The sequence below is a fragment of the Gymnoscopelus braueri genome (genome assembly GCF_963280865.1).
Source record: "Gymnoscopelus braueri genome assembly, chromosome: 1".
Classification (NCBI taxonomy): Eukaryota; Metazoa; Chordata; class Actinopteri; order Myctophiformes; family Myctophidae; genus Gymnoscopelus; species Gymnoscopelus braueri.
The window spans coordinates 32,966,484-32,994,460 of record NC_137603.1 but is presented as its reverse complement, the minus strand read 5'-3'; the positions used below and the strand labels follow the sequence as shown (position 1 = coordinate 32,994,460).

At 41.6% G+C, this 27,977-nt stretch overlaps 2 protein-coding genes across 10 annotated transcripts in view; both read right to left on the bottom strand.

The window, feature by feature from the left end:
- myo5aa (myosin VAa) overlaps nt 1–18,791 on the bottom strand; it is a 92,423-nt gene extending 73,632 nt beyond the window's left edge. For all 9 annotated transcript variants that reach the window (XM_080456839.1, XM_080456840.1, XM_080456842.1 and 6 more), the window contains exon 1: nt 18,581–18,791. In XM_080456839.1, the coding sequence (XP_080312965.1) occupies nt 18,581–18,607 (27 nt within the window). In that variant the 5' untranslated portion in view covers nt 18,608–18,791. The remainder of the gene's footprint in view (nt 1–18,580) is intronic.
- Nucleotides 18,792–22,388: 3,597 nt separating this feature from the next.
- Nucleotides 22,389–27,977, bottom strand: part of arpp19a (cAMP-regulated phosphoprotein 19a) — a gene marked incomplete at its 5' end in the record, with an annotated part of 7,724 nt that continues 2,135 nt past the window's right edge. Inside the window, one exon of the mRNA XM_080432837.1 lies at nt 22,389–22,870. Within this exon, the coding sequence (XP_080288963.1) occupies nt 22,643–22,870 (228 nt within the window). The 3' untranslated portion in view covers nt 22,389–22,642. The remainder of the gene's footprint in view (nt 22,871–27,977) is intronic.

The window sequence follows — 27,977 nt, the reverse complement described above, 5'->3', positions numbered from 1 at the left end:
ATCGTATAAATCAGGCATCAGTCTGACGGCACCGCACAGCGATGCAGCGCTGACAACCTGGCCGGCGCATTGCTCAGAACGTTCTATGGGAAAGGCATTGTGGTTCTGTTTGCGTAAACCGCTGCTCGTGGTGATGTCGTCATGAAGGCACAAAGAGACCTCATTGTACCGCGGGAGACAATTTGATCACGCGCCAAGCAGATGTATCAATTAGGTCCAAGACTACGTCATGGCCGATTAGCTAGATCATGACATCATGTTCTTACAAGAGAGAGGGAGGTAAGAGGGGCATGTCATTCAATTAGATAAGATTATAGGTCTGACTGAATTGACTTTTGTGTGAGGACTGATAAAGTACTGTCACAGAGTCAGAGTGAGAGACAAGAGAGAGAGAGAGAGAGAGAGAGAGAGAGAGAGAGAGAGAGAGAGAGAGAGAGAGAGAGAGAGGAGCTGCTGACCAATGCTATGCAGGTAACATGCTTTTCCAGCACATGACCTCTTTTTGGCACCTAGCGTCTCAAGTTGAAACAATTTCAACTTTGTGCGAAGTGCAGTGCTGATCGATGACAATCTAGAGCCCTGCCTAGTTGCCAACCAAATCAATAGAAGTAAATGGTAAATTAAAATGGTAAATGATGCTCTTATGATGCCTGCATTACATTCACCCACTCACACACACACACACATTCACATACCGACGGCGGAGGAAACCATGCAAGGGAGGCACCAGCCTGCTCATCGGGAGCAGTTATGGTTTCAGGGTCCTGCTCAAGGACACCTCGACAATAACCCAAGGAGAGCCAGGGATCAAACCGGGAAAACTCCGGTTTCCCAAGCGGACACTACCTTCCCAAGCGGACACAACCTGAGACACTGTAGGTGGAGGTGGAGGAGTGAAGCAGAGCTGCGCTGGTCACATGGCAACTAACATGGACAGTGCTGCTTAACCCCGCTCTCTACATCTCTTTACAATGTTGGTACCCATCTCTTCTTCTACAATGTATTTCTCTTCCCTCCTCTCTGTCTCTCTATCACTAACCATTCAACCCCCCCCCCCACCCAGTGTCTCTCCCTTTCAATCTCTCAGGTAAATGTAAATTTTGTCAGTAACTTGGACTTTATGGACAACTTATCAATTCCTTTTATCAATGCCGCAATGTTTTTTCTGACAGTTGCTCATTGAAACAAAACAATGACGTCTAGTGTCTATGCTGCTGTTTCAATACTGTGTTTACACTCAGAGATAATAAAACAGTTGAAAACCTGTGTAGGCCTACTCTTTTTCCACATTGAAAATTGATCAGGAATTAAAATGCGAATCGTTGAAAAATCGGACCGATCAGCAGAATTGCTAATGGCACTGGTATCACTATCAGTTTACTCTGTACAGAAGAACGCATCCTCATTCCTCAACTATGCTCCTGTATCCATCTTTCCAACCATTGCTGTCCCTTCACCTTGTTCTCCCCAGAGGACAATGTCCAAGAACAGTGAGACAGAGAGAGAGACACAGAGAGAGAGAGAGAGAGAGAACGAAGGCAGAGAGAAATTCTTAGAAAGGGAAAGAGAGACAGCAGAAGGAGGGATAAAGAGGAACAAAGCTGGAGGAAGGGGGAGAGAGAGAAAGAGAGACTTGGGGGGGAAGGGGAAGGAGAAGAGGAGAGATATAAATAGTCACAGCATCTTGGTGTTGAGCAGCATCACACCTCACTGAGGCATCAGTGCACTGCTGAGCTGAACTTCCTGATCCTGATCATCACACACACACACACACACAGACACACACGTTTCACACCATGGTTTCACACTTAAGAGGTAGAAAAGATGTCTGAAGATTATTACTGCAATATGCTGCTGTGCTGATTTACTCAGAGAGAGAGAGAGAGAGAGAGAGAGAGAGAGAGAGAGAGAGAGAGAGAGAGAGAGAGAGAGAGAGAGAGAGAGAGAGAGAGAGAGAGAGAGAGAGAGAGAGAGAGAGAGAGAGACACAGAAGAAGTGTATTATAGTATAGGACAGAGTGAAAAAATGTTTTAGCACAGAAGCTGCAGCAGGATTTGCTCATATTTATAGAACAGCAAATTCCCCATTGTCCTCAGAGGAGACATGAAGGATGAAACTCACACCCCACACACACACGCACACACCAAGTTGAGGACATGCATTTCCACACTGTGTGACATGAGCTGGGTGAAAAAGGAGTGAAATCCAGGGATATGTGATGAGTCAGATGGAACCACCCAGACGGACGGCAAGTGGAGATGGTAGAAGCACACAGTCACAGTATGGCATCAGAACATGGTTCTGATGGTTCTAATTAACCAAAAATATTTCAAAACCGATAACCAGAACCATAATAGACTTAATATTGCTCGTCAATCAATTGATCGAGAAGCAGGTTTTTTGGGGGGGATTTTTTTTCTTATCAATATCAACGAATCAATACCCAAAAATTCAAATGGATTTTTTTTGGGTAAAAAAGCCGCCCTGACCTAGCACACACACACATACTCTCTTTTCCAGTGACCTTTACAGTTCTGAGAGTTTTCAGATCAGTCATTCTCTGTGGTTTTGTACCCCAGGGTGTGGCATGTGGTCATCCTTCAGAAGAAATGCTGTTCCTTTACACCAGGACAGAAAGTCTTTTCAAATCGAATTTAATTACATTTTCTTTGGTTCATGTCCTAGGGCAGTTAGTATGACTAGAAAAACATCTAAAAAGTATTGGCGGGGGAAATCCATAGTCCCCCACTGGATGCAGCAGTGAGTGAGATTGGGTTTTTATAGTGACCTACTTTTGGAATGCGACACATTTCCAATAGCACCTGGTGTAGGTGCAGATATACTCAGTCTGGGACAAATCTCATAAATGATGGATGGAGTGCAAACATATATCCTTGCGGTTGGGCAGAAACCTCGTTATCTCCATATTTCGTTTTTTTTTGTAAATGAACGCCCTACTTGATCATACTACAGCGTCACACAAAAGCATCAAAAGTAGCAGATCCGCAAGCTGCCGATCTGCTACTTTTGAATTTGAATCCTGAAAAGTAACAGTTTTGGACATATGAGGTGAGGTTTCCACTGAAAGAGACACCATATTCCCCACTAGAGGTGAAAAGGTCTTTCTTTTGTGTGTTTTTAGAAGACTCTTTTGTTCGCTGTTCACACAACATGAGATATGCTGTTGTAGGCCTATCTGTCCATAAACGCTGGAAAGTCCTTGGGCTCTGCACCCAGCTCTCCTCACTCGCTTTGTCTCACACTTAACAATGCCTGTCACAGTGTTATTGTAGGTTGTTAACTTGCTAAAGATGACAAGTACACACAGCATTTTATTTCCTTAGTCTGTCTCACCACAAGCAGAACTTTGGTTTCCTTTGCTTCTACACAGCATTTTAGGTTTCTGTTATAGACTTACACGTTTTTAATGGAGCTGCAACAATGTTTTAAGATATAGATTAGATTTCACATACACTGTATACTGGCAGGGCAGCATGATGCCTGCTAAAATCATAATTCATAATTATTTTTGCTGTGATGCCAATTACTAACCTAAATAATTGGTCTTATTATTACACTTTTGGTATCTTGACTACCACAGCTGGCATCCTACATAAATGTAATTGAAATGATTACTGAATTCTGTTATTATAGATTGTGTAAGCTAACCTCAGGGACGATGATTATATTATACACAATGAATTGTGGATTCCTATTTACAGGTGGAAAGCTTAGGCGAGTGAAATCAGAGTTGCTGGTGATCGTTTGGCTTCAGATCAGCAGATCAGAGCAAGTTGTAGCACCATGCGACGAAGAGGAGCTGTGATTGTAGGTATGAGGTTCGCCTGGTAGTAATCCTGGGCTGGTTGAGAGAGGATCAGGTCTGGATTAGGCTAACCCCGGCTTTAACTACAGCTAATCTTATTGCAGTCAATTTACACTGCCATGTCACTACATTTACACTATAGCACTGTCAAGAGCATTGTTATCACTACAACACTCAATTAATGGAATGGTAAATAAACTCAGTGACAGAAACAACCTCATTATTTACATTAGATTTTAGGCAATCAGACACTGGGTATTATTTATGGAGATACAATGGCTTTTATGGGTAGAGTGCAAACAATGCCAAATTTGTTTTGGAGATTTTGATTTGTATTTGATAGACATTTTTAATTTAGAAGGAAACAAATAACAAGTAACAAAATTAAGTATATTATTATTATTATTATTATATTAAACTTAAATATAATGAAAACAACATTTAACTTTAATAATACAATGACCAAGCAAAAAAGTACATCTAAAATACATCTTACTGAGATAAAACAATGCAATGCATTGTGCGCTTGTAGATCTGCTATTTTTGAAAATGACACTTTTTTATTTCTGCCTATTAATGACATGCTCAAAATAGTGATGCCAGTTTTAAACTGGTTAAAAAGCAGGACATATCAGCTGCATAATTGCCCATACTGATAACAAGATCTAATAATGGCTGATATCAGCCATTATTAAATTAACTATGTATGCCTCTGCCTGTGGATAGCCATGGTGGAGACATTACATTTTTGGATTGTACGTCCGTCCGTCCGTCCGTCTGTCCGTCCGACGGACATCTGTACATACATTCGTCTGTCCGTCCTGAGCTTGTGAAAGCGACATCTCAAGGATGAGCTGATTAGAAGTATGTGGTCAAAGGTCGAAGTAACTGTGACATCGCACATCTGTCCGGTCAAAGTAAGTGTGACATCATGTCTGTTCCATTCTAGTGAATGCAATATCTTAGGAATACCTTGAGGGGACTTCATGACATTTGGCACAAAAGTCCATTCGGACTCAAGGATGAACTGATTAGAAGTAGGAGGGCAAAGTTCAAGGTCAATGTTACCTCACAAACACATTCATTAAAATCCTTTGAGTCTTCATTGACTATATATGAGTCTGGACAGACAAAGATGTAAACGGCAGCTGGTTGGGATGAGGCATACAACTGCAATGTGGTATTTATAGTTTTTAAAGCATGAATGGGATTTCTGTGTTCACGGTTTGCGTTATCATTGCTGAATACGTTCGCAGCACTTCCCCTTGTTATGTTTAGTATTGCAGCTCAGTCCCCTTCAAAGGACACCTTGGAGGAACGAGATTTGGAGGTCACCGCAGGGGACATGGACATGTGGGAGGAAGCAGGTTTGGAGGTCACAAGGACATGAAGGACATCTGTGAGGAGCGAGGTTTGGAGGTCACCGCAAGGACATCGACATGTGGGAGGAACAAGGTTTGGAGGTCACCGCAGGGACATGGACATGTGGGAGGAATAAGGTTTGGAGGGACATGGACATGTGGGAGGAAGCAGGTTTGGAGCTCACAGGGACAGAGGAGCAGAGGGCTATGCTGTGGAGTGAGGTGGTAGAGGGTGGGGGGGAGGGGGCGGCTTATCAGAAGTGTTTACAAATCTGCACAAAGTCAACGGTAGATTAGTGAGACTTGACCCGTGAGACTTGGAGCTCAGTGCTTTCACTTGCTGCTCGAGTCGACAGAGGATAGTTCTGACCTGGTGGGACTCTACTTGCTCTTTAAGCCTAATTAGGCTTTACCATGCTGTTGGACTACCCACATAGGGTGACCACATGTTCAAATCCCCAAACTGGGACCCTTAAATGAACCGCAAGTTCATGCCAGTGTACGTGTATGCGCACAATCGCACATATACATGCACCATACAAGTTTTCATCAGGATTGGGGGCTACTATTTTTGGTGATTAGCACACCATGGATGGTAGTTAAAAACATGAAACCTATTGGGAATAATTGCGTTGCCATGGCATGGGTTGCATGGCGAGCATGTAGATCAGCTATTTTCAGCAAAGCGATGTTTTACAGATATGTGTCAGGACTCGGGCCGCCAGCTTGAAACCGTGATGATCTTGGACTGGTCACCGTAACCTAAACCTACACTCATATTTTACCTTCTAGCTGAACGCCTAACAGGACATTTCATATTTTTGTCATTTCGTTTTTGTCTCTGGGTTAGTTCATTTGTGTCTACTTCTACTGTGTATTTTACTTCCGGCTTCTTCACTTAAAATGAGCTCTTTGCTCTTATTGATAAAGATAAAGATCACTTCCTTTAAAACAGGCCTGAAAGTCCACCTTTCAGGAGGCCAAAGGGGGAGGTAAATATCACTTCTCCCTTAGAAAGGTAGAAGTGATATTCTGTACATAATAGTGTACAAATCTGTACATAGTGTTTTATATTTGTGATGATATTGTATTTGTGTTATTTTTTATGCTATGTTGATGAATTGAATACATAGGATCTCAATGGAAACAAGTCCACAGGACGTTTTTGGGTTATCCTTTTAGACCTAGTGTATGACTGTACTCGTGCCGTTTGCATTTCTGCCTAATAAAGTATTCAATCAATTAATCAATACACAATATTTGGTTATTGATTACATGCATGAACTTGAATGCCCAATTCATTGTACAGACAGCTTCCCCTCCACACACACACACACACACACACACACACACACACACACACACACACACACACACACACACACACACACACACACACACACACACACACACACACACACACACACACACACACACACACACACACACACACACACACACACACACACACACACACACACACACACACACACACACACACACACACACACACTCCTAGTCCACTCCCAGGCAGATACACTCTACTGCTGCAAATGTGAAAGGCCTGAACAGTAGAATGCATGATGGAAAGCCTTGGTGATTCAGTTGGAGCAATCAATAAGAGGCCATTTAGCATATTGCTGAGACTTAGTGTTATAGTCTGTCTAGCTCATCTTCCCACGGGCCAGGCCGGCCCAGTGTCATTAATCATTCATTACAACAATCCTTCCCCAAATTAGAAGTATCACATGGCGCTTGTATGACTCCTCCAACCAGTTGCAGTTTAAATTCATAATATGTCCAGACTCATAGTACATGCAATGAAGACTTTGAATGAATTTAATCAAATGTGTTAAGTGTACATTTTGGCTAAATTAATCACTATATTGACATTGTACGACATTGAACAGGTTTTGTGAGGTCACAGTGACCTTGACCGTTGATGACTGAAACCTCTGCTTTATCATTTTATCCTATAAGACATTTGTATGACATTTTGTCATAATGAGTTCTTGAGTTATGGCCAAAAACATGTTTTGTAAGGTCATGCACGGCTCGTCTTGACCTTTGAGTCAAAAGATAAATTGACCACCAAAGTCTAAGTGTAATCCATTCATCCTTGAAGCGTTCTTGAGATATCGCATTCATAAAAGTAGGACGGACGGACAGTCGGACAACCTAAAAACATAAACGGCTCAGGTATAACAACAACACCTTCGGCAATCTCGTTTTAAACTTCGACTCAACTTTAGGGTCCAAGAAGACGAAAATAAACAACCGTTTCCATCGTGTATTTAAAAATACTGCAGTTGCCCGTGTTCATAAAAAGCTCCACCTTAGCCTTGCAGTGGAAAAGATGCTAGTGAATGATGTGGTCTACTACGGTAGTCCTCTTCTCCTGCCTATTCAGATTTTTAAGAAAGTCCCAGGGGGCCTGGAGAAAGATCTAAAGATCAACCCAGAAGACATACAGTAGATTAGCTCCCAATTATTTCTACAAACACAGGCCTGTCTGTTGCGCGCACATGTGCGTGCGCGCGCGTGTGTGTGTGTGTGTGTGTGTGTGGTGGAAAGTAAGTAAAAGTATCAATACTGCAATGTAGAAGTACTCCGTTACAAGTAAAAGTCCAGAATTCAAAATTTACTTGAGTAAAAGTACAAACGTATTGGTATCAAAATGTACTTAAAGTACCAAAAGTAAAAGTACTAAAATGTTTGAAAATAGCAGATCAGTTTGTAGATCGGCTATTTTCCAATTGCCTTGGTATAAAATAGGGGCTAAAGTGGTTAATGTATGTTTTATAATGCAATAATGTATATCTACAAAGTAACTAAAGCTGTCAAATAATTGTAGTGGAGTAAAAGTACAATATTTGCCTATGAGAGTAGAAGTGAAAGTATAGACGATTGGAAATACTCCAGTAAAGTAAAAGTACCTCAAACTTGCACTTAAGTACAGTGCTTGAGTAAATGTACTTAGTTACTTTACACCACTGGCGTGCGTGCGTGCGTGCGTGCGTGCGTGCGTGCGTGCGTGCGTGCGTGCGTGCGTGCGTGCGTGCGTGCGTGCACTCAGGCATGTGCACAGTGTTTTGCCCACATCTCCTCAGTAGAGCATTGAATGGAGTCCCAGAGTACTGCAGAATCCTCATCACATGATGGGGGCTCATGTGAGTATCTGCTGTTTTTCCTCCTCAGCTGGTCCGACGCAGCATGACACGGAGTATTCAGGAAGAGCTCTCTACATTGGTTTGTTGATGATACCGTGATGGAAAGGAGACTTTGCTAATCATACTACATCCGATGCTACATCTGTCAAATTAGCCCGCTGGCACAACTTGCGTGCCCATGTCCACAGAGTGCCAAACACGATTGTCTAGAGTCTGCCCAGCCACTTAATTCTATCAGTTGAGTCAGATACAACCAGTGTGTGATGATAGTAGTATATGCAGACGGCTGAGGAAAGCTGGGTCAACATGAATCACTGTTGTTCATACTTGATACATACAGTGGTGGAAGATGTACTCACATTTTTTACTTAAGTAAAAGTATCAATACTGCGATGTAGAAATACTCTGTTACAAGTAAAAGTCCGGATTAAAAATGTACTTGAGTAAAAGTACAAAAGCATTGCTGTCAAAATGTACTTAAAGTACCAAAAGTAAAAGTACTTAATATGCAGAATGTCCCATTTCACAAGTTTTTAAATGTATAAAAATCTTTGGAAAATAGTAGATCTACAAGCTTGTAGATCGGCTATTTTCAGATGGCCGAAATGTACATAAGGCTGAAGTGGTTACTGTATGTTCTGTAATAATAATCAAAATCTACAAAGTAACTAGTAACTAAAGTTTTCAAATAAATGTAGAGGAATAAAAGTACAATAGTTGGAAATTGGAAATACTCAGTAAAGTACAACTACCTCAGAATTGTACTTAAGTACAGTACTTAAGTAAATGTACTTAATTACTTTCCACCACTGGATACATACATGACATTTAACAAATAACTGTGATTAATGATCCGATTGTGTTTTTGGCGTTGAACATTGGAACAAAGCCACTTAGGCTTTGTAAACAAAAATTGCACAAGGCAGATAACTGAAAGATTTTGTACTTTTTACTAATTGCATACTACGGGTAAACTTTTCACAACTTGTCGCGATGTGAAGTGTTTTGAGCTTGTAGATGTGCTATTTTAGCTATTTTGGTATTTTAATGTATGAACATTTTTCTTTGCGATTTCCCCCCCTAAAAACCGAATGTATGGATAGTTTTGGATACCGCGTGGAAAGTGGTTAAAAGAGCGTGGATAAAGGCAAGGAATTAATTATAGAAATATGACATTTTTATAAAAAAGATGAATGAAAACAATTATGTAAAATAACTGGGATTAGTTTGAATAATTACAATCAGGTGATTGTGTAATAATTGGACTATTATAACCAAATAATAAAGTCTCCTGTTGCCAAATTTACTAAAAGATAACATCTGTCCAGAATCAGATTACAGTGCAAAAACAGCATGGGACCAATGTTGTTCATCTAATCATCTCCAAGCAGATGATTTCATTCATTCTTCATTCATCTTTCCATCACTTCACCAACTGTTAGGCCTGTCACAATTATTACATAAACGCCTGATCGCCATTATCAGAGATCATCGCATAGCAATTATTTTGCTAAATCGTCTGAATCATTTCCATTCACCGGTATAAATGCATCTGTTGAAAAATAGGGGAAATAGCAGTAGATCTGCCGAGTATAAAATGTATAAATACATGGCCTTTTTTGGCCATAATACAGTATTTATTTGGATTATTAGTCAGTAATTTTAGGTTATTTGCCATATCTGCCAGTGTATTTTTTGTTTAGAAAGCCTGAAAGCATCTGCATAGTACCAACTTTTGATGTTGAATGCTTCTGTGGAAAATCCAATAAGCAAAGTAAAAAATAAAAAAAAGACAGCCTGAAGCAAAACAGAAATGTAATTTTGATTTATATGTTCCATCGTTCAATGCCGAAAACACAAACACACATTAATCAATTATTTGTATGACAATTAGTCGTCAACTATAGCGTTTCATGATCATGACAGCCCTACCAACTATAAAATGAAGACAATCGGCGGCAAACATTTGGCCAAGGAATGTCTACTATAGTCTATATAAGACAGCAATTCACTCCACAGCTTTCCACAGTACTCCATTTACAACAGGAGAACATCGATTATACATCTTCGTCGGCTGCTCTGTGGCTCTGTAATTAGGCTATTTTAATCTGGAGATAACCGCATTTTTCCTAAGCGGAACAAAGCTTTTATCTAGTTCTATGCTTGCTAACTAGGACTAGGCCTAGTGTATGTAATTGTTGCTAGACAGGTTAACTTTCAGCGAATATTCCACCAGCACGTACGGAGAACCAGCTGATTATGACATAACACTTTGCTCTAGAATGCACAACTCTGTCAAAAGGGAGTGTCACGGCTTGTTAGCCCAAGACTCCATGGAAGAACCGTGCCTCTAACGACTCCAAGTTCAAAACCGGAAAGCCCAATTGGACTCACTACAGATGAGATCCACATATAGCTCATAAACCAACAAGTGGCTCTTTTTCAAGCCCCTTCTGCCATGCAAATTCCATTCTCTGGAACAAGTGACCCACAGAAGCTTTAAGTATCAGCTGAGACAGTGGACAGACGTAAGGGAGTCGGGGTGGAAGGATGAAAGACGGTGCTGAACAAAAAGCAAGGAAAAAACAAGGAAGCTTACTTCAGTAAACATATAATCCAACTCCTGATTCATCTTGTGGTAAGAGGAGCATCTATCTCATGCTGCAACTCTTCGCCAGTCTTCTGGAGGCCTCCAGCCCTGCACGCCACAGTCACCACACTAATCGATGGACTCCTCGACTTTCTGTGCGATGAAACCTTCCCATTGTGTTTGAGGACAGAGCAACGTTGCCTGACGTCCCCCCTACCCCTCCCCTCCCATATTTCTCACCCTGTCACAGAACCCTGCCAGGATTGGGCATTCTTGTAGTCCATCAAGCAGACACGATCCCACCCTCGGTCACATGAGTTCTGAGGGAGACAGACTCACAGAGCTCCCAGAAATGACTTTCCCACAAACATCACCCCAGCGGTGAAATGTAGTCTAACCAGAACGATGCCAGATTTTTGATACCGATGCCGATCCCTATTTTTGTAGCCCACTGATTACCGATATGTTGACCATTATTTTGTAATAATTAAAAAAAGAAAAGAAAAAGGAAAAAAAAGTGCAACATTTTCTTATCGATTCGAAAACCTTTTGGGCCAAACCGATATATCGGTCGGGCTCTAAAATATGGTTTCCCTTGGTTTGAGTTTGCGTCTGGTTGTGGTTGCGTTCTGTAGACAGAGTGTCCACTGGATGCCACAGCACGCACCACATTGGCTACACAATTACTTTAACCAGGTTACCGTGGTAATCGAATGCACATGCTCCGAATCAGCACGGAGGGAAAACACATACACATGTTATGAAATCTAAGATAGATTTACCACCTGATACCCTTAAAAGTCACACACAGAGCATGTAAAGTGTGTGATAATAAAATTAAGACAGTGACTTCATTCTGATTCAGCATCAATGTTTCTTCATTTGTATATGTGATTTTGTCAATAAAAATGTCAATCAATCAAAGTGTTCTCTCCTGGGTGTCACTAGGCCTGTAACAATTAATACACAATCGCAATTATTTGAGATAATAGCAATAATCTTTTGCAAAATCGTCATAATCCTCAATCATTTCCATGTTGAAACATTTTCATATGTTTTCAAACATTTTAAAAAATAGTGGAAATAGCAGATCCACAAACTATTTCCACTATTCATGTTTTTTCAAGCATAAAGTTATTAAATGATTTAAGTTATTTGTCATATCTGCACTGTGCATCTTTTGTTTACGAAGCCTAAAAGCTAAACAGAAATGTAATTTTTATTCATAATGTTCCATGACCTAAACACAATTAAATCTTTAATCTCAATTATTTGCAAGACAATTAATCGTCAAGTAAAATGTCTTAATTTTGACAACACTGCGTGTCACCTAACTCGTCTATCTCTCAGCCTTCATACTAGGGTGACCGTGCTGTAGGTTCACCTCCCGGTACGTCTACATGTCCCTGAGCAAGACACATCTAACAGCACCCCCCTGAGCGCTCATCATGACCATCTGAGCAGCCATCTGCTGGGTGAAGCTGAAACCGAGTTCCCCCCAGGGGATTAACAAAAGGTCTCTCCTTCCCCCCTAACCTCAAGGCAGAAATGGCTCAAAAAAGGGAGTGAACCGTATGGGCCAACTCTCCATTTTGATGAATGCAGTCAGGGAACCTGTGGTATTCCCACTCAGGAGATTAATAACACCAGGGCTCACGGGATACTTTCACAACCACCTACTGTACCGCCAGTGGTGCCATGTCTTCTTATTATAAGCGCTTGTTTTTCTGTAAAGTTGCTTGTAAATATTGCGTAGTTGCGGGTTGCGTTTTTTGGGGCTTGTTTCTAAGGTGTAGTTGCTAATTTGGGCTTGTTTCCTAATGTTGTTTAAACATGCATTTGTCCACAGACCCCCCCCCCCCCCCCACACACACACACACACACACACACACACACACACACACACACACAAGATTTGTGCTGTTAAAATGGGTTGCTTATTTCTCTCGCAAAATCTGGCAACACTGGGTACCGCTGCTGGCAACCGGCAGTAACCACCACCTACTGTAACAGACAACACTGTTACAGCCAGGGAAAACAACCGTCTGCACAGCATGTCACTCGTGAAAACATTACTTCATTCAAAGTTCAAGCTACAACAGAATCATCAATGAAGAAGGCTTAGTTTTAAAAATATATATATTTGCAAAGTGTTCGTGAGCTTGTAGATTGGCTATTTTCATTTGAAGATGTTGTAAAGTATAAAACCATTTAGTATTATGGCCCGTTTGGCCCAGATTACATGATTTCTTTTTATTATAGGTAACGGTCATCGTCAGTAATTTCTTTGTATAATTCAGTATACTTAAGTTATTTATCATATCGTCGCTGTCGGGCAGAAACCTCTTATCTCCAAATTTTAACCCTTTGTGTTTTTTCGTAAATTAATGCCCTACTTGATCATACTACAGCGTCACACAAAAGCATCAAAAGTAGCAGATCCACAAGCTCATAATGTGTCGCTGTTGCGACGCATTTTGAGCTTGTGGATCTGCTACTTTTCTGCTTTTGAATTTGAATCCTGAAAAGTAACAGTTTTGGACATATGAGGTTTCCACCTGACAGAGACGATATCTGTCCTGTGGGATTTCTGTTTAGAAAGCCTAAAAGGCAAATGTAAAATATTTTTTATTTATAGGTTAGAATGTTCAATGTCGAAAAATACAATTTAAATCATTAATTGCAATTCTTTGTATCACTAGTCAACTAGCCTCGATCTCCAGACTTTTATTGTTTAGTTTTGCTAAAAAATAAAAGCCTGGAGGAACGCGTCGGTGTACGGTGTATAGGAAGTGTTTCATTTCCCCAACCAACCAGAGTGCAGTGGGCGTCGCTCGTAATGTTGTGTTAACGGGGCGGGGGTTGACGGACAGATCGGTGAACCAATGGGATCAGGCGCAGTCTCTCTGCGCCTCTATACACCCGCCCCTCTATACACGAAATCAGGAGCGTTGGTGCAGCCTACTAGTCAACTAAAAGCTTAGTCGACAAAAGCTATTTTACAGTGAGAAAGATTACCCACACTCACAAAATTGTCCTTCAGTTACTTTGATTGGCGTTTGTAGCAAACAAATACGTTTCACCACAAAGCCTTCTTCAGCATTGCCATGCAGAATATGTCATCCATAGGCCTTGTTATTATGTAATATGTGCTGTCGATGTGAAAACTTGTCCAAAAGTTACTTTTCAGAAAATGGGGAAAAAAAAGTAAACCTGTGTTCCAATAGAGCCAATGTAGTAGTTATTAGTTATTCAGAAACTCTTGTTAATGCTTTTCATTGGTTCAATATTTATAAACCCCACAGACACACTTAAAAAGAAAATAATTTTTAAAATAGCTGACCTATAAGCTCACAACGCGTCGCATCTGAGCTTGTAGATCAGCTATCTTTGCTACTTGGTTGGAAGTGTGTCGACACAAAGAAATGACAAAACTGGAACTGGAACAATACAATTGAAGCTAATAAATGGGTACTCTGTCCTGATTGGATGAAATTGGTGACCCAACAGAAAATGTACTGTATACCATTTTCTGTTTATTAAAGAGCTACTTACTTACTTATATAGCTGGAGAGAAGGGGATATCCTGTTACTGAATAAACACTCTCTAGCAATATAGAGCTTTAACCTTAGTTTTAACCAAATATATCACTACACTACCCTTAAGTTAAGTGTATGCTTGCATAATGTGTAATTGTGTGTCTTGAGTGTGTGCGTGCATGTTTGTGTGTGTGACGTGTGTACATATGCCAAGGAGCCACAAACCTACTCAATGCGCGGTTCTATTAGTTTGCCTTATACACACAAAGAGTGGAGTGTTCTCTCACCAGCCAGCACCGGAAAAAAAAAAAAATCACAGCTCTAACATAAGATCTGACCTTTTACAAGACAGGATGCTGATTTTACCTTCTTCCATCTCTACAGAACCTACAACCATGGGAACACTCCTCCAAGGGAGGAGTGCATAAAGTATAGCCTGCTCCACTGGGTCTCAATCTGTAGTCCGGGGACCCCCCAAAAGGTCCTTGAGGAGGTTCCAGGGGGTCCTCTCCAGCTTAGTGATTGATAGTTAGGAACCAAATTAACCTATAGGGGTCTGCAACTCTGAGAGTGTACAAATGGAACCAGTTTTACGGGGCCATTTGGTTCAGATTTGAATCAACACTGAGGATTTGACAGTGTAGATTGGGGTCCCATGCAGAGAAAAAGGTTGTATCAAACCAGGGGTCCTTGAAATGAAAGATGTTGAGAATGAACTCCATGATTTCTTCATGATTGACAAGCATGAAAGGGAGACAGTGAGGACATACATCATGTGGTTCCAGCAGTACGTACAGCAGAGCTTCTCAATATTTTTCATGTCAAGTCAACAAATCAATTTTTTTTTTACGGACTCCCATCTGAATATTCCAATTTTTTCCAATATTTTTTTTAAATAGCCGATCAACAAAGCTCACAATGTGTCCCCCCCCCTTCTTCAAGGAACCCTGGGGGTCCCCGGACCGCACTTTGAGAAACAATGGTGTACATATGTAAGCGTGTGGAGTTTTCAGCCTACAGTACACATTCACTGGGAGAAGAAGTGTGTTCTAGATTAAAAGAGTGTAGAAAACAGTGTAGAAACAGTTATTTGTGAAGTACACTGTCACATTATCATAGCCATTATACAAGCTGAATGCACCAGCTGGCTGGCTGGCTGGCTGGCAGACACACACACACACACACACACACACACACACACACACACACACACACACACACACACACACACACACACACACACACACACACACACACACACACACACACACACACACACACACACACACACACACACACACACACACACACACACACACACACACACACACACACACACACACACACACACACACACACACACACACACAAATCATCAATAACAACAAGACATTTCTTCCTTTATTGCTCATTTTTCTTAAATGTATAATATCTATACTATTCTCAGTGAAATTTGACTCCCCCTTGTCTAGAAGGTAGATGGGGCATATTATAAAATTGCAGAGGTGCTTTTAATAATCTCAAGTGTACAAAACCTACAATTGATTTTTTCTTCTTTGAGTGGTTCTCATAAATGTGAATAAATGAGAAGATGCTAAATGAATAGGCCAAATAATTAACGGCCTGCATAAAATAAGGGCAAATGCCGTCATCGCTCTGACTTAAGGGACATATTGACATTCTTATAAAATTGTGACACACACACACACACACACACACACACACACACAGCTCTAAAAAACATAACCTGGATGCATGCGAGTCCCGACCGAGAGTGGCGTCAGCAGAGCAGTGACGTCAGCAGAGCTGTGACGTACACTCTGCTCACAGCATCATTTGAGCGGTACCTAGCCTGGACCACAGTTCACAGCATCATTTGAGCGGTACGCAGCATCATTTGAGCGGTATGCTGTTGACCACAGTCAACAGCATCAGTAGGCTACAGCTGTACCTAGCCTAGACCACAGTCCACAGCGGTACCTAGCCTGGACCACAGTCCACAGCATCAGTACAGTGGTACCTAGCCTGGACCACAGTCCACAGCATCATTTGAGCGGTACCTAGCCTGGACCACAGTCCACAGCATCAGTACAGCGGTACCTAGCCTGGACCACAGTCCACAGCATCAGTACAGTGGTATCCTAGCCTGGACCACAGTCCACAGCGGTACCTAGCCTGGACCACAGTCCACAGCATCATTAGAGTGGTACCTAGCCTGGACCACAGTCCACAGCGGTACCTAGCCTGGACTACAGTCCACAGCATCAGTACAGTGGTACCTAGCCTGGACCACAGTCCACAGCGGTACCTAGCCTGGACTACAGTCCACAGCATCAGTACAGTGGTACCTAGCCTGGACCACAGTCCACAGCGGTACCTAGCCTGGACTACAGTCCACAGCATCAGTACAGTGGTACCTAGCCTGGACCACAGTCCACAGCGGTACCTAGCCTGGACCACAGTCCACAGCGGTACCTAGCCTGGACCACAGTCCACAGTGGTACCTAGCCTGGACCACAGTCCACAGCGGTACCTAGCCTGGACCACAGTCCACAGCATCAGTACAGTGGTACCTAGCCTGGACCACAGTCCACAGCGGTACCTAGCCTGGACCACAGTCCACAGCAGAGTGGTACCTAGCCAGAACCACAGCAACACAAATAGCTAATAGTAGCCTAAGTCTACCACCACAAAGGACCCATGCGTGTCTAAGACTTTGACATGAGGACTAGGGCTGTCACGATTATGACATTTTACTTGACGATTAATTGTCATACAAATAACTGAATTTTTTAGATCTTGTAAACAAAAGTTGCACGGGGCAGGTATGACAAGAAACTTGAATACACTAATGTCTGACAATGAGTCATCAATACAGACACCAGTAATCACAATATATAATGTATTATGGCCAAAATATGCCATATTTAGTATTTCATACTCAAAATGTGTTACAAAATAGTGGAAATAGCCTGCGGCGCGTTGTGCGCTTGTAGATCTGCTATTTCCACTATTTTTGAAAATGTTTCAAAAGGTATGAACCTTTCTCAACATGGAAACGATTATGTAAAATAATTGAGATTATCTCAAATGATGGCGATACGGCGATTATGTAATAATTGTGACAGCTGGGACTTGTACCAGGCAAAATATAGGACAGCGTCCATATCTAGTCATTACACCCTGGTTGAGAATAAAAACACATTACATCTCGACCAGCCATAGGCTCCATCCATGGTGCCTCTAGCATCAGTAACAGGATAGGTGGGCACACTATAGGGACATCTGGGCACCTCGATGTTTATGCCCCATTTTGGGTCATAAACAAGAAGTTGAAGGATAAAATTAAGTCTGATAATGATGTACCACATCATGGATACTTTACATTACTTAAGACCATTTTTCCAATATATATATATATTTTTTTACATTGTGGACAAAAATAGCCAATTTTACATGAAGTGCCCAGATGTCCCTAGTGCCCACCTATCCTGTATCCCTAGTAGCATCGCCTGCATCATCCCAGCCCCTGGCCTCCAGAGTGGGGGATGATGATGATGCAAATGAAAGCTTATATATAGCATTTGTTTTGGCAAAAAAAATAACATCTAAATAAAAAACCAACAGCAACTTAAAACACAAATAGCACAGTATATCACGTCACTGTTGCATGATGAAAGAAACTGGGAAAAACAATAAATCTCTGACGCATCTGTTAACGTTGCTTTGTCAGCTGCGCCCATTTTAAACATAGGAACGGATCTATATTTAGACACAGCGATCAATCATACCGGCCTGTCGACTAAAAAAAAACATCCAGCAACTACACATGGCTCCGTCTCTGCTTTACAAGCATTTTCATTCATTCAAAGTCATCGCTATATTGGAATTAAAAAATAATAATAAATACTGACGTAAACGTGAACTGTCAGGTCGCTGATTCCCTTCAATCAAAACAACCGCGTTGTGCTACAGATTGAAACACTGCGTTGATCGCACTCATTCATTCAAATAACATGTTATGATTACATCAATGTCACAACAACAGAGCAGATCAAACCTTAACCTTAACGGATCACTGTGATCTCTTTACCTTTGTGTACAGCTCCGACGCTGCCATGATGGTCTACCACTGACTTATGTCCTCTCTCTCTCTCTCTCTCTCTCTCCGATCTGTGCTACAGATTGCAGATTGCAGCACTGCATGCATGTGGGGGTCCGGTTAAAACCTGCAGCCTGCTCCTTTGTGGTTCTAATAAATGCTCCCGTTCAAAGATGTGGAGCACCTATACCGACATCATTGATACCTGAACAGCGTTTGATATTTTGGCGTCTACACTTTGCATTCTGGGTATGGATAGAGATGAAGTGATTCACTGTTGCCATGATGCTCCTAAATCGGTCAAATGACGCCCCGCCGTGGCGGTGAAGGGAAGCGCACTGTGTCCTGGGCGTGGTGGATACAGGTACTGTGTTTTAACAGGTTGATGCAGGCAGCAGGCAGGGCAGCTGCACTGGCCTGGGGTGTGTGTACTGTACTGTACAGTGGTGGGAAAAGTACCTCAAATGATTTACTGAAGCAAAAGAACCAATACTGCAATGCAGAAATACTCTGTCACAAGTAATAGTCAGGGATTCCAAATTTACTGGAGTAAAAGTACATAAGTATTGGTATCAAAATGTACTTAAAGTACCAAAAGTAGAAAGTAGGCCTACTCATTATGCAGAATTTTTCAAATGTATGAAATAGTTGGGTGAAGTAAAAATACCTCAAAATTGTACAGTAGGTAGTAGTACAGTAGGCTACTTGAGTACATGTACTTAGTTACTTTACACCATGGTGTACATTACAATGGTGGAAAGTAACTAAGCACATTTACTCAAGTACTGTATTTAAGTATAATTTTGAGATACATTCACTTTACTTGAGTATCTCCATTTTTTTTCCTCAGAGGCCAATATTGTATTTTTTACTCCACTACAAACTTTTTTACAGCTTTAGTTCTAGTTACTTTGCAGATTTCGATAATCAATGAAACGTATATCAACAATTGTATGCCCTATTTTATACTTTTTGAGTATACTATTCAAAAATAGCTGATCTGCTCTGCTATTTAGATAGATATATAGTTTGACAAATGTTGGTACTGTAATAGAATGTTTGATGCCAATACCTTTGCACCTTTACTCAAGTGAAAATGTACAGGACTGGAGTGTTTCTACATTGTGATATTGCTACTTTTACTTATTAAAACAATCTATGCGTGTGGTGCCAGACTTTCGTTTTTTCCCTTCTCTGATCCTTGCAACCGGCCCCAATAACAAAGGATCAAATGTTGACTTTTGACTGAGTTCTTTGGTTAAATAAACCACAGAGACAGCCCTTGAGAATAGGGATAGCAGTTTTAAAGTGGTTAAGAAGAAAAGATGGTTGAGAGACATAGATCGAATATTGTGGGACCAATAATGACCTTGTTATATTAAAAAGAAGAGAGTTGAGTCCAGGAATGGCCTTATTGTGTCCCAAAAGCAATAAGTCCCTATCCTATCCAGTTACTTTCACTTAACTGCAATAAAGTGGAGAAATATTCATGTAACTGAGAACAGGATTATTGACCAGATGAAATGTGGTGAAACCAATCAATTGGGTGGCATCTCCATTAAGTGTGATGCTACTCATGTGGTGTGATCACATGATTATTACTGTAGTTAACTCAGTGTAAGGACTTGTCTCAGCACGATTTGGAAAAGAAAGCCTGTCCATCCATACATTCATCTCCAGTATACTTACAGGTCTCCCAAAAAAATCGATAAGACAGCTGCAGTTGATAGAGGACGCTGTGGATCAAGTCCTTACTAGTAATACCAAGAAAGTCAGTGGATCACAACATTCCAGTTCTCAGATTTTTACACTGGCTCCCTGTTGGGTTATAAAGTTTTGAATATTTTAGTGGCCAAAATGCATTTCTGATCTTCTATGCTATGCTAAGAACCATCCAGACGTCTCTGGGACAGGTCTGCTTTCTGTCCCCAGAATGAAAACAAAATGTGAAGCAGCATCGTTTGTATGCACCACATATCAGGAACAAACCCCCAGAAAAATGCAGGTCAACTCTGTTCTTTTACATCAAAGCCATGAAGACTTTTGTTAGCCACAGCCTTTTTTTAATGGTTTTAATGCATTTCTTGTGCTGCACTGTAACTTCATTTGCATACTTGTATCTATTGTAGTTTTTCTTTAAATACATGGTACAGTAGATTGTGCAATGTACTTATGTTTCTTCTGCATTTTGTATTAACTACTTAAGCCCCATTTATAATTTCAATAAAATAAATACCTGTGACATGCCCAAAACAGTGAGGCCAGGTTAAAGATGGTTAATGCACTTGTGTGCGAGGCACTTTAAGAGTGTTATTGTTGAAATGTGCGACACAAATAAAATGTGCTTATCTAGAATAATGCAATATGAACTCAATCTTGCTGAGGTGTTCTAAACTATACATTACACTCCTAAAAACAGAGTGACAACATTTTGACAGCCATTGTAAGAGAGAGCGCTGACAAAATACTTTTGTGCAAAACTATTTTATTTACAAAACAAAATGGCACAAAGTGACAGCAGGGCGGCCATGTACATGCACAGCTGAAAACAGATGTAGTGCTAGTTAGTATCACATTATAGACCGGGCCAGGAAATTTCATATCTGCCAAGTAGAGGAGTGTGAAGGTTAATAGGATGTTTTCTGCTCTACATTATGCGAAACAGAACATGGCCAAAATGTCACTTTCTTTTTGTTCCCTAGCACCAGATGCTGTTCTCTGGTCAAGTTTCCAATTGAAATGCACACCCATGCGGTGTGCAGGGTGCGGTCCCTACTGACAGCTCCTCTCTGCTCTTTTTCCTTCTTCCACAGTGCATTCAGAACAAGTGAGGACGTGTGACTGAGGAGAACGCGGTGTCGTCATGAGAGGCTGAACTGCAGACCTGCCCACAACAGGCACTAATACAAACGTTCAGTTCGCAATCTGGTGATGACACCATCCTCTCCACACATCTTAGGACAGTGGTTCTCAAAGTGGGGTCCAGGGACCCTTACAGGTCTGTCACTCTGAGAGCACAAATGGAACCAAATGGACCCGTTAAGGTCCATTTGGTTCCATTTGTACACTCAAGAGTTATGGGGGGGGGGGTCCTTTAAAGTAAACGCTTGAGAACCACTGGCTTATAACGTTGAACATCTCCAGTTTCAATATACAGTATATACTGTATCTATGTGGATGTTTATTTTGTGTGTTCAGTGCACCTACAGTAGGATGAGTCAGTTTTGGGGGTGGAAGAAGTTGCCTTTGGGAGCCCTGCGTCACACATGCAGTATCAGATCCATACAACACTCTGGCCTTTCACTGCGTGGTTCCTCTCTTTGGCCGGTTTCCCTACCTCCCTCAGGTGCTTTGAAAACATGTACACATCTACAAGACTGAGCGCTCTGATCTCAGCCATAAATCGGGGGGTTATTATATTCAGTCAATCACTCAAGCACATTAACAGCATAATTTAGATAAGGACATACAGTGAATGATACAATTCTAATGTAAAACTTTCTCTTTTTTTTTAATCTAAAAAGGCTGACGTCTGCCTCCGTGGCCAACAAACAACAGGAAATCATGTACACTTTCGACTCCCATCCCGGGGCGTGGCGTGATGCAGACCAAACCCTCAATTTCATCACATGGAAATGGCATCACCAGCCGTTGTTTCATCACCATCTGCCATCGGTGGAGTCACACTCGCACAGATGTTCTGTCTCTCAGTGTATCATACATGGAAGTAGAAAAACAAACAATAAAATAGAACCAAGAAATGGATGGGGGCTATGACAGCGGGGGTGGGGGGGGGGGGTGGCAGGACAAATTGCAGGAACGAAAGCAAAGAGAGGAGAGGAGAAAACAAAAGAAATGAGAGGAGGCAGTTGGGACATGTCAGGGAGTATGGAAGTGTATCAGCTAGCCAGGTTCGCTGGCTAGTGGATAAGGGTTCATTTTCAGCAGAATTCAGGCTAGTGGGGACAAGGGAGGGACAGAGGACAGGAATAGTGTGCTAGGTAGGGAGAGGGTATTGTGGAGAGGGTTGGGAGAAGGAAGGGATGTATGCCATCAGCCTGCCAGTTTGCTGGCCACCAAGGAGGGTTTCCTCTGGGGCAGGTCCTGCGGGGTGGGGATGTGGTCCCCTGTGATCTCTGGTGTGTTCTTCTCTGGGGCCGCTGTGGGCAGCTGCTTATTCTTGATTTTGGCCTTGGCCATGTTGTAGTCTCCCGAGTCAAAGTACTTTTGCTGCAGGAAGACAAAAGAAATACCATTATTATGTGCGCTTGGTTTAACCACTTAAGCCTATTTCAAAACAATTGCAAAAGAATTTGCAGATCTAATAGAAGCTCTCAATGTGCCATGGCGTTTGACGCGTTTTGAGCTTGTATCTGATATGCAGTGTTGGGCAGTAATGCGTTGCTTGTTACGGGGCCAGAGCTCAGCTCTGGACCTGTTTTAATGTTCCCCTCTTTTTTCTTCTGCCACTTTTGGCAGTTCTGGCTGAACCGTGCATACGCTTTTTACGAAACTTGGCCATATGGTAGATGGTCATGAAAAACTATCAAGAAATAATTCTCACAATCTTTCGTCAAAAGGTGGCGCTATAGCAAAATGCCAACTTTGAACAGGTACAACTCATGCCCTGTTTGACCTACAGCCATGAAACTTCAATATACATATGCGTCTACTCATGATCAACAACTTTCACGCTCTGACTTTTGACCTCTGACCTTTAGATCTCCCACCATTTTGAATTATATGAAAAACAGTTAAAACCTATCTCCTCCTGGGATTTTTGAGTAATCTGCACGAAACGTTTTACACATGAACTTTGGACCTATGCCGACAAACATGTGCAAAAGATTTTCCATAAGTGAAAAAATGAAGCTTTAATGAGCCAATGAATATAGCAGTTTTATGACAATTATTCATCTGCCCCTAACACATACATGCAGACTCACATTTCTTTGAAACTTTGTGGTAATGTTGAGGGTCATTCCAAATATCACTGAAACCAATCTTACTCCAATTGGTCAAAGGGGGGCGCTATAGCAATTTTTTGAAAATGCAAACTTTAAACAGGCAAAAGTCATGCCTCGTTTGGCCGACAGCCATTAAACCTGCTTACACATGTGCCTTGACTCTGAGGAACACATGTATCACGTTGACCAGTAAGCTCCGCCCTTAGATTGTCCGCAATTTTGAGCAGTTTGAAAAACACTTAAACCCAGGATTTTTCAGCTATTTGCGTGAAACTGTATCATCTGAGTGATTTCCTTTTTCACAGGTTCTTGTCTGTTGGTCCAATGGCTTCTCCCTTAAACGTGTGCCTCACAACCTGAAGGTTGCAAGTTCAAGCCTCACTTGATGCAGACTCATTTAAGTTGAATTGCAAAAAACATGACTGTATCAATGAATACATGTGCAAACGGTAAAGATAACATGAAATGCTTATTTGAGAGTATGTTTTTTCAATGAATGACGTACTTCATTGTGAAAATAGCCGATCTACAATCTCACAACTTTTCAGATAGCAACGTTTTGTGAGCTTGTAGATCGGCTGCTTTCACTGGTTTCGGTTTCGAGGAGACATACAATTTCTCTATTGGTAAATGGTTTGTGAACGAGTGATCTTAGTGTTAGTGTTAGTGTGAATTCGTTTTTCACTGGTTTTGGTCTGTTGGTCCAATGGCGTCTCGCTTCAGCATCAGCCTCTGGATCCGAGGTCTTTTCAATTGTATCGCACAAAACATGACTGTATCAATTAATGCATGCGCAACTGTTAAAGGTAACATGAAATGCTTCTTGGAGAGATTATTTTTTGCAATATATGAAAAAATTGTGAAAATAGCCGATCTACAATCTCACAACTTTTCAGATAGCAACGTGTTTCTGAGCTTGTAGATCGGCTGCTGTGTTATCTCTTTTTTCACATGTCTTGTCTGTTGGTCCAATGGCTTCTCCCTTAAGTGAGTGCCTCATGACTGCAAGGTTGCCGGTTCAAGCCTCGCTTGATGCAGACTCATTTAAGTTGAATTGCAAAAAACATGAATGTATCAATGAATACATGTGCAAAGGGTAAAGATAACATGAAATGCTTCTTTGAGAGGGTATGTTTTTGCAATGTATGACATACTTCATTCTGAAAATAGCCGATCTACAATCTCAAAACTTTTCAGATAGCAACGTGTTTCTGAGCTTGTAGATCGGCTGCTTTCACTGGTTCACTTTTATCTTCAACAGACAACCTCAGCCTGGACAAAACTATAGCACTATAGGTAGTGTTGCAGCCTGTCAATCCGAAGGTTGAGGGTTTGATTCCTGTTAATGGCAATAGGTTGAGACGTCCAATCAATCCATTCTGCTTCCATCTCTCTCTCTCTTCAATCTATTCCGTTTCCATGTCTCTCTCTCCGCCCTTAGATTGTCCGCAATTTTAAGCAGTTTGAAAAACACTTAAACCCAGGATTTTTCAGCTATTTGCGTGAAACTGTATCATCTGTCTGATCTCTTTTTTCACAGAAATTATCTGTTGGTCCAATGGCTTCTCCCTTAAGTGAGTGCCACACGACCGCAAGGTTACCGGTTCAAGCCTCACTTGATGCAGACTCATTTAAGTTGAATTGCAAAAAACATGACTGTATCAATGAATACATGTGCAAATGGTAAAGATTACATGAAATGCTTATTTAATGTTTAATGTTTAATGTTTTTTATGACGTAATTCATTGTGAAAATAGCCGATCTACAATCTCACAACTTTTCAGATAGCAACGTTTTGTGAGCTTGTAGATCGGCTGCTTTCACTGGTTTCGGTTTTGAGGAGACATACAATTTCTCTATAGCCAGATTCCATTCCCCAAAGTTCGGTCACTCGCTCACTCTCCTCGCTTCCTCCACTCGCGCCTAAGCCCCGCCCCTGCGAGGAGCCGAGGATTATTTGCGAGGACGAGTGGCCGACCAGCTGGCTTCAAAGGATCGGACTGCACTTAGCGCGTCATTTCAAAGCGACGGCTAATTCCGCGATCACTTATGACGTCTCACACAGCTGGATCACTGGAACACAGCCAACACAGCCAACCGAGCCGATCGCTTGTCATTGCCATGAAAATAATATATATGCATAGAATAATATGCAGGTATAGAATAATACAGAATATAAGAATAGACAATTCATCAATGTGGATGGCCACATTGTTATCTTTATAGTTAACATTTTGTGCAAAGCCATTTATTCCTGAAATAGTGAACGAAGCGCCAGGATGAGCAAACTTACATTTATGAATTAAATCCTGACTGACCCGTCCCTCTTTTTGCTCGTACAGTCCAAGGACCCCCCACCCCCCGCAGCAGTCCCGCACGGCACTGCTGCTTATAACAGCCACCGTATATTACAGAGTATGTCTGACTCTGAATTACATCATTCATGCAGGGTGGCCATACGTCCTCTTTTCCCCGGACATATCTTCTTTTGGGGGGCTGTCTGGGGGGTTTTTATAAAATCCTTCAAATGTCCGGGGTTTTGAGAGTTTGGGTGATATCCTCCCCACTTCTGGGACGAAGAAAAAAGAATAAAACTCAGACGATTTTGTGATTTTGCTTGATATTGTTTGATAGCGAAATAAATCATGACTGATATACATGAAAGAAGACCCTTCACAGCAAATAGAGAATTTTAAAATTTAAATATCGGTTCAGAATTGAATGAGTACGGCTATAGTTAAATAGCGTAAAGTGTCCTCTTTTTGTATATAATATAGACTGTAATATATAGACTGTATAATACAGTCTATATATAAATACAATACAATATTTTAAACATAATCTTTGTCACAGTAATTTATAGCTAGTAGTCCATGCACTGCATTGAGGCATCAGCTTTTGAGACAGTATAAGTGTGCACAATATATTACAATGTATATAATTGTATTATACTTTATATCATACAAAGCAATAAAGCCAGTGGTTTGTTGCGTCTTTTCAGTTAATTTACACTGTGTGTGTGTGTGTGTGTGTGTGTGTGTGTGTGTGTGTGTGTGTGTGTGTGTGTGTGTGAGTGTGAGAGATGGGCAACGAGTGATCGGCGGGGGCGAGGGGGGGCAGCCGGTGTTTTCGGGGCATGGTTTCGGGTTTCAAGCATTGTTTGTGTGGCCACATGTGGAGGAGGACCATGTATACGTCACGGGAGAAGGGAAAAAACAAAAAAAACGTGTACACGTGATGCGGAAGTCTGCCGCGGAGGAGCTGTGGAGAGTGGTCGAGCCTACACTTGATGTACACTCGCTAAATGCGGAAGTAGAGAGCCTCCTCGGCTCCTCCACTCGACTCCACTCGCCTCCTCCAAGAAGCAACTGAGTAATTGGAATTTAGCACATCCGGTTTGGAGTCGGAGTGACCGAGTGGGAGTGAGCGAGTGGCCGAGATTTTCGGGTTTGGAATCTGGCTTATTGGTAAATGGTTTGTGAACGGGTGATCTTAGTGTTAGTGTTAGTGTGAATTCTTATTTCACTGGTTCTGGTCTGTTGGTCCAATGGCGTTTCGCTTCAGCATCAGCCTCTGGATCGCAGGGTCGCCGGTTCAAGCATCACCTCTTGCTGGCTACTTTTCATGACTGTATCAATTAATGCATGTACAACTGTTAAAGGTTTAATGACATTCACTTTTACACCACATTCAAAGTCTTTGTCCTGGTCCTTCAAAAGTGTACAAAAAGTTTTAAGTGAAAATTCCATTCCAGTGATCAATGGCAGGTGTTTTTCTCTCACATTTCTAAAGCCTTTTCAACTGCAATGAAAAAAGAAATCTTTGCCTGCGGGTGTCGCTGGTGAGGGATTTTGCCTGTCAATCATCGCCTCTGCTCCGCCCCCCCCAAAGGAAAGGATAGGGGAGGGGAGGGGCGAGGAGGAGAGTGGGCGGGATTAATCGACTGTGACCTCACTGTCGAAGGGCCAAGCTCAGATTACTTTTCAGCCTAATTATTCAGAAAACCCCAGACCACAGAAAATCCACTGAATGTTCTAAGTTCAGGTTTTTTGGGTGTAATTGAGGTCATAAAACCCCAAATAAAACATTGAAAATGAATGTCATGATACCTTTAAAGGTAACATGAAATGCTTCTTGGAGAGAGTATGTTTTTACAATGTATGACAAACTTCATTGTGAAAATAGCCGATCTACAATCTCACAACTTTTCAGATAGCAACGTGTTTCTGCGCTTGTAGATTGGCTGCTTTCACTGGTTCACTTTTATCTTCAACAGACAACCTCAGCCTGGACAAAGCTATAGCACTATAGGTAGTGTTGCAGCCTGTCAATCCAAAGGTTGAGTGTTCGATTCCTGTTAATTGCAATAGGTTGAGATGTCCAATCAATCCATTCTGCTTCCATCTGTCTCTCTTCAATC